The sequence below is a fragment of the Xyrauchen texanus genome, chromosome 1 (genome assembly GCF_025860055.1).
Source record: "Xyrauchen texanus isolate HMW12.3.18 chromosome 1, RBS_HiC_50CHRs, whole genome shotgun sequence".
In the NCBI taxonomy this organism is placed as follows: domain Eukaryota; kingdom Metazoa; phylum Chordata; class Actinopteri; order Cypriniformes; family Catostomidae; genus Xyrauchen; species Xyrauchen texanus.
Genome location: NC_068276.1, coordinates 59,635,701 through 59,644,002, shown reverse-complemented (window position 1 = coordinate 59,644,002; position 8,302 = coordinate 59,635,701). Strand labels below are relative to the sequence as shown.

The 8,302-nt window shown below is 37.1% G+C and overlaps 2 protein-coding genes across 2 annotated transcripts in view; one reads left to right on the top strand and one right to left on the bottom strand.

The window, feature by feature from the left end:
* Positions 1 to 8,302, top strand: part of LOC127642770 (uncharacterized) — a 371,536-nt gene that overhangs the window by 79,281 nt on the left and 283,953 nt on the right. The gene's annotated exons all lie outside the window — the stretch shown is intronic.
* The window catches only part of LOC127642876 (E3 ubiquitin-protein ligase RNF166), a 31,373-nt gene continuing 24,990 nt past the window's right edge, over positions 1,920 to 8,302 (bottom strand). The window contains exon 6 of the mRNA XM_052125315.1: positions 1,920 to 7,757. Coding sequence (XP_051981275.1) covers positions 7,692 to 7,757 — 66 coding nt within the window. The 3' untranslated portion in view covers positions 1,920 to 7,691. The remainder of the gene's footprint in view (positions 7,758 to 8,302) is intronic.

Below are 8,302 nucleotides of genomic sequence, written 5' to 3'. Positions count from 1 at the left end.
GCCTCATAATGAATGCCTCATAATAATAATAATAATAAAAATAATAAAACAAGTTCGCACTTGTACTTGCTTGTTTTGATTATCGGGGGATTATTGGTTACCTCCTCCCCATCCCCCCTGGAATCTACACCCCTGGTGACAATAAACACCCTTAATAATAATATAAATATGTCCCGATTAAGATCAGCCATTATTACTTAATTACGTAAATAATCATGTTATAATTAATAAACAGGATACTTAACAAGATGAAATAAAGAGCTAAAGTTAACAAGGGTTTGAGAGTTAGCTATAGGGTTTCAACTTGAAGTTTACTTTTTAAACCATCTTTTGACATTTTTATATAAATTCCATAATTGTATTAAGAAATGTCAATATTAAACACAAAACATCACAGAATTGATAAATCTCATCCCAATATTAAAAAGATAACACTTTTGAAAAAGATAACACTCCCTTGTGAACTAAATTCAAACAACAACAGTTTGAGTCAGGCTTTAAGTTAAGTTATGGTATTTTGTACTCATCAAGTTTTCCAACTGTTTGCAGTGAAAGAGAGACCACGAAAGGTGTGTGCATCTGTACTTTTATTAAGGGGAAAACTGCTACAAATACACTGTGTAAGTATCTTATTAAACCTCAGTCAGTATTACGGCTTCAAAATGCACACTATCAGTAACATCTGAACGATCAGCATTGTTATTACTGTCATCTCATTATTCATAGTCATGAATGCATAATCACATTGAGCAAACACACACACTGGCCTTGAAGCCACTATATCAGTGAGGAGACTCCTGAGATGTGCTGCTGTGTCCAACAACCAAATATCCAGCATAAGTCTCAGTGACGCCCATAAAGGGAGACTTTGTCTCCAACAGCTCAACAGTATCAGTCCAAAGACTTCAATCTGTGACCTGGTCAGAGAGCCATTGGCGCCTCCTGTCTGAAGCAGCACACGATGCAGTATTCTGTTACAAGAATGTTTTGCCGTTCTCAAAGTTTCCTGGACAGTTGCTTCCGAGTAGGTGCGTCCAGTGGCATCACTGTTGAGTATTGGATCCAACGCGTGCTGATATGTCTTCACAAGTATTCAGCATGGTTCCAATATTCCAAAGTACTCAAGACGTTTCTACAGCAAGCTCAAAGACATAGTACTCCATGGAGTCCTTGGTCATTCATAAGGAATGGTTTTTAGATGATTCTATCATACAGACAAACCACACTGTTCCAGCCATCGTTTTGTTTATGTCGTTAGGGGTGGACAGCGGTCAACCAACGCAAGAAATGCAGAAGTTCTTCATGTCTGTGACAGTATGCATTGATGTTACAATACAAAAAGAGTGAAAAATATACATTTTAAGGTCATTCTCAAAGGTAATCAGATTCGGAGAACTGTGTTGTACAATATCAAAAATGTCACTTTAAAAAAAAAACTTACATACTATGCTACAGCTGTGCACATGAATACTGTTTGAGGAAGATATTTAGACACTTAAAAAAAACATTATAATTAATGAGTAAAAACATTGGGGTAGTGGGGAACTGACTAATAATCCTCATAGTTTACCATTACGTAAATCCTTAAGAAGACATTGCCATCAAACTACAATAATCCTTTTCCGGAGGCATTTTGTTTGGCAACTTCCTGCTGCTTTGTGTTCAGTTAGGCAGTATATTTTTTTGTCTTCACACTTTTGCAAATAACAATACAATATCACTCATCATCTCAGAAAAGCAACAGCATTTCTGGGACATTTATGAACGCAATCAGAAATAATCCATACCTAGCTTTTTCACACGACAATGACATGATGAATTATTCTGCCTCTTGTAAAACACAATTAGTCACACAAAATAAATGGAACAAAATTCCTACTTGATCATCAAAAGACATTTGAGTTAATCAAAGTGCAATGTTTAAAACATGCTTCTCAGTAAAAAAAAAAAAAAAAACGAATGTCAACATATGCCACAAAACGTGGCAATCCCCTTTAAAGTCTTGCCAATTTATGTACAATAAACCCCAAAACAGAAGCATTAACCTCTGATACTCAATGTATATTCAAGTCTCTCTTAATAAATACCAACAAGGACATTCCTAAATACACAGAAGGCCTTACACAATTTTAAATCACCCAATGTCGAGTACAAACGTACACCGAAAAACATGATATCTAACACCATGTCCTAACCAGGCGCGACCCAACACAGAAAGCGAAAATGCTGTGCGATGTGACAGTCACAGCCAATCAGAAAATATTTGATGAAGCTATTTACGAAGCTAATTCTGAATTCGAAAACGACGCAAATGTTTTTTCCTAGTTGAAAACTCATCATTTCAGTAAATCCACCATGACATGAACGCAACAGTAATATACAGTTACATTAAGTGATATTTTGGGCCAATGAGATTTCATTGTGGGTGGAGCTAACAAGTGCCATGGGACAGAAAAACAATCCTATGCTAAGTTCGGAATAGCACACTACTACTTCTTCTTCTTCTTTTACCATTTCTGCCATGTCTATGTATGGCAGGATCAGTAAAAGTAGTATCGTAGTATGCTATTCCAAACTAAGCCTTTGTGAATGTCTCGGCGCGACTGGTTAGGCTAGTGGTTCCCAACCCTGTTCCTGGAGGCACCCCAACATTACACATTTTGGTTATTTCCCCAATCAAGCACACCTGATTCAATGGGGTTTGTCCTTAAAGGGAAATATACAAAATGTAGTGTTGGGGCCTCCAGGAACGGGGTTGGGAACCACTGGGTTAGGCCAACATGAACGAGAATTCGCTTTTCTCGCTTATTGGTTTATTCCATCACGCTTCAGTCAATAAGAACGCTACTATGGCTTTTAAGAAAACCATACTGGAATGATCACTCTGAGTGATTACACATTAAAACCATCTTAATGATTAGAAACAGACAGCAAGATATTTATGAAAATGAATGACTTTTCTCATTTGTCAGTTTACAAATGTTCCATCCTACCAACTTCAGTCATTCCAACAGTGGACCGTCACTCAAATCTAACCGATTTAATTCCAGGCCACAGAGTTTCAGATGAGACTATGATTGTGACACGCTTAACCTTGATGAAATAATCCACATAATGGAATTAAGATTATGGGAGACAGATTAAACAAACACTCTCTTATTCAACACAGCTTAACAACACTGTATTACAAGGCAAAACATCATATTTTTCTAAATAATAATAAAAACGATTTTAACTTCAAAAACACTGTATCTCAACCAGACCTGATGGTCTTCCAGTCTTCTGCCAAGATCAAAACCTCCTGACAAAGATTCCAAAGCTATATCAAATGGAAAATGATGCACCAGCATCAAACATATCTGCCCTAGTGCTCTGTAATGAGCGCTTTAAAGAAAGAAAAGGAAAATACAGATGCTTGGAGCGTATCCTAATATGTCCAAAACATACTCAACGCAAATACTGTACATAATCGCAAATGCCTCTAGCTTTGTGAGCTCGACATTATTCATCACTGCGTTCCTGTTTTTAAAATGTGAAGCTCTTTATAACATGACACGGCATCTTAAAAACGTGCTCATGCACGAGATGCTGGAAAAACAGTGAGATGCGGCGCAACAGTCAAAGATGTCCGTCTAGTGCATGTTCACATCTGCAAAATCTTAAAAACAATGCAGATGGATGTATAAACATCATTGCTGCAAGGAGAGCTATAGCAGGTTGCTAGATTAGTGTGAGTAGTCACACTGGGGCTCAGGTGGTAGAGCGGGTCGGCCACCAATCGCAGGGTTGGTGGTTTGATTCCCGGCTCACATGACTCCACATGCAAAGTGTCCTTGGGCAAGACACTGAACCCCAAGTTGCTCTCAATGGCAGGCTAGCGCCTTGCTTGGCAGCTCTGCTGTAATTGGTGTGTGAGTGTGTGTGAGAATGGGTGAATGAGTCACTGTGTAAAGCGCTTTGAAAACCGCTAAGGGTAAAAAGCGCTATATGTGCAGACCATTTGTCTACTTCTACGATGAGTTTTCACTTTCAAGCCAGCTACTGTCATGGCGAAGCAAAAGTTTGAAAAAATATTGCTGTGCAGGTTAATTAAAGGCAATATATGTATAGCAACTTACTTGAAGAATAAGTTTAATGGCACAGACTTTTGAAGGTAACTCTATCGCCCCCTTGAGGACGGAGGCTTTCCTCCTGCGACGGTGACAGTTTGTATAACCGGACAATGTGGTTGACAAGCGCTCGCATCTGCGTTCATGTTCTTGCGTAGAGTACGTTTTGGCCTTAACTGTCAGCTCCAGGCACATCTTACACTCAGCCGTTGAGAAAATAACTTGTAGGTATCTGTATAAAGTGGAATATCAGATTCCTAAACAAAATACCTAACCCAATCATGCCGATCCTCCTCTACACATCTGTGGTCATAACACTGTACAGAGATTTGGGTTTAACACTTACAAAGTACCCACCAGTAGTAGAAACTTAAAAGAAGTTAAATTTGCACTCTAGTGGTCACGTTTAGCAACTGCACACTGTTCCACTTCCCGTTGGGAAGTTCTCAAGTTTCCACATATCTATGCTGCCTTCAAGTCATGCCGAAATGATCCTATTTACAAGATGAGCGGAAATGAATGTTGTAATTACCAGTGCGAAACTCAATTAAAGGATCGTGACAGAAGCTAATAAGTTTTGATCAGAAGGTGCAATTGTTAATGTTGATTGTACAATTTAGTTTGTATGCATTTTGTGTACCGTTGATGGGACAGCGGTAACCAGAGTGCCACTCTTGCCAATGTACTGAGAAACTTTTCCAGCCATAAATATTTCTAAACATTTTTGGGTTCTCAAAAGTCAAGAATGTCACAAGATACAGTTCTGGAGCTACGGCAAAATGTTTTGGCTAACGCAACGTTTGATGGTAATCTTATTTTAATTGAGGTAAAAGTTGTTACAGGATGTGTGAGCTTTTCTGTAGTCGACCATTTATATTTCTTTGATCTGATTTGTTTACATCAGCAAGGGTTGTTCATATATTTCAACCACATATAATTTTTATATAAACCAGTAAAAAAAAAAAAAGTTACCAGCCAATTTGCAAGTAACAACAATTTAAATGACTTGACAAATACTTAAAAGAACATAAAATTCGATTCATTTTACACAGATTTGGTTCATTTTGGACCCGTGCGATGACGCTTTCCAGACAGTACGACTCATTTAGCTGGTTAATGAGATGAGAAGTTAGCGTGACAACACATTTCTCTTCATGCATTCTCTGACACCAACTAATGTGAATCATTTGTAGTTCATTTTCTTGCACTAGCACTTTAAAAGCTTCCTTTCATTGTTAGCAAAGGAAAAACTGATATAAATATGAAAATGCCCCATGTGTTTAATTTAATCAGAACAAAATAACTTCAACGCACGTCACGTCGTAATCACGATTTCTGAACTTTCCAGGAAGACTTGAAGGCAGCACTAGTGACAGATACAGATGAACAGAACCAATGGACACATTAAAAGATAACATGTTTTTAGCACATCTCTAGAAGCCTGCCGTCTTATTATTAGTGCACCATATAAATGATCCAAAAATATCTGACGCTTCATACAAAATATTACCGTGGCAAGAGCAGAGTATGCTGTTATTGAACTATAAAAGAACAACAATTCAGACATGTAGAAAACTATGAGTTCGGATATTCACAATAACTCTTGATTAAAAAAAAGGGGGTTTGAAGGGTTTTAGCGTTCCATAAATGAAACAACGAGATTACTGAAGAAGTCTCTCATTCTCTCTGTACTGTATTGGTATTGCCTAGAGATGAGAGTCCATCACAAGGACAGCCAACCCAAACATACCTCTATTTTTAGTTTTCAAAGGAATAGAAAAGACAAAATAAAGAGTCTGTTATCACTCACTCACCCTCATGCTGTTCCAAACCAATATGACTAACTTTATTCCATGAAACAGAAAAGGTGAATTTTAATATAATGACAAAATAAATTGTTCTAATAAAAGGTAGTAGTCCATAAACCAATTTGCGTGCTGTATTTCTTCTAAAGCACTACGATAGCTTTGTGTGATGAACAGGCTGAAATTTAAGTCATTATTCACTAATAACATTTCCCCTGTGCTCTTCCTGATCCTCACAGAAAGCTGTTATATTGCTTCAAAAGACACTAAATTATAGCACAGACTACTTTTATGGTGCTTTTACTTTCATTCTGTAGCTTGATAGACCCAGTCCCCATTCATTTTTATTGTACTGCTTTTGGGCTCTACGGTAAAAAGTCATACAGGTTTGGAAGAAAAATAGCAGTTATAAATTTTGGGGTGAACAATACCTCAAAAATATTTTATATATATATATATATATTATATATATACACACACACACTGTATATAGGGCTGTCAATTTAATGCATTAATTTGGTGCAATTAATTCTATAAAAAAATAATGCATTACAAAAATGTATGCAATTAATCATGTGCCTGGACCGTAATAAGGAAACTTGCTACCACCAGAGAAATTAAAGCTTGAAGTACCACCGGTTTTCAGCAGGGGGCAGTCAGTAAGCGAAACTCCAGCTGTATAGGCAATGGGCAGCTGTACAGAGAACAAACCACAGTCGGGCTTGCTTGACACCAGCGACAGCACTAGATGAGCTTGTATTCTTATCTTCAAAAACAAGCAAAGCTGGAAGGAACGCTATTCCGAATGCAGGAATCTGAAGGCAAGTTTTTCTAAGTTTCAAACTGTGTAACTTGAAACAGCAACCTAAAAACACCGTTTATGATGCAACGCAACCAAAGTGCTCTAAAAGCATTTGTCTGATGCATGTGTACTTTAACGCATCCTTAGAAAAGCCCTCATAATATCATATCTCAGATAGATTGACAAATTCAATTGCAAAATGGATTGCTGTGGACTGTAGGCCAATGATAGGCTTATGCTGAATAATATGGAAATAAATATGTTGCCTTTTAAAGCCACTTTTTGTCAAATTAATGCTTTACTCATCTGCAGCATTAATATAATGCATTTTAATTATTTAAATTATTATTTTTATGTGTTATATTTCAAATTATTTAAATGTAATTTATAATTATTTGATAATATATTGAATTATAGTTATTTGAGGGTCTTTCTTAACAAAGATTTATTTATGAGATGAATTTGATTAATTATTCGTCATATCATGTGATAAATTTGATAAAATTGTATTAATTGATTGACAGGCCAAATATATATATATATATATATATATGTGTGTGTGTGTGTGTGTGTGTGTGTACTGAATTACAATGCATTGCCAGTCTTTCTGTGCTGTCTGTACATTTGAAGAGAGAAAAATTGGGAAGAATTAAAACAAACACAACGTTATCTATTCCTTTTTCTGTCTTTTTGCATACATGTAATGTTTTGGTGGTTATGATAATGATACATAAGCAGAATCCAGTCCACCTACAGTACAGGAAGTGACAAACTTGCTCAAGTGTCATGATGAACTGACAAACAAGGTAAAGAGCCGCTTCAGGATCTATCAGGGGTGTAGCTCTGAAATACAGAGCAGAAGAGAGGTAGAGTGAGAGGAGAAATGGAGAAACAATGAGAATATTTAGCCTAAAACAAGACAGGTGGGAAATCCGTCACATGGCGGTGGTTGAGGAACAGGATGTGATGTCAGACTCAGTTCTCGGACAGCGAGAGGGTCAGAGCTGCCTGCAGTGCTGCCTCCTCGTCAATACTGTAGTCCTGCATGCACACACAAAAAGTCAGATCATATTTGACCACAAAATCAAATGAAAGAACAATGAACTTATATTTAGTCTAAAAGAAAACCAAGCCTATTTTTAGGACAAATGTTCCGGGTTTTTAGGACCCAAAACAATGTTCCGGATTCAATGCAAGTTAAGCTCAATCCACAGCATTTGTGGCATTATGTTGATGATGCACGTCAAGATTATATATATATATATTCTTGACCCTTGTTTATTTTATTTTATATAATAAAAAGAAAAAACAAGGCACAGTTACAGCAGGCACTTTCAATGGAAGTGAAAGGGGCCAGTCTATAAACATTAAAATAAACACTGACTAAGTTTACATGGACACCAAAAAGAGGGTTATTTACAGAAAGCGGGTTATTGTGAGGAAACAGCGGTCCTGTTTACATGCACTGTATAAGCGGCGCATCCTTTACTCCTGTATACATGCGGCTCGGTCAGTAAGCAGCCTGCGACACTTGTGTAAATAAAAAACATTGGATCCAAGGAAGACTTCGCTATTTTACTCTCCGT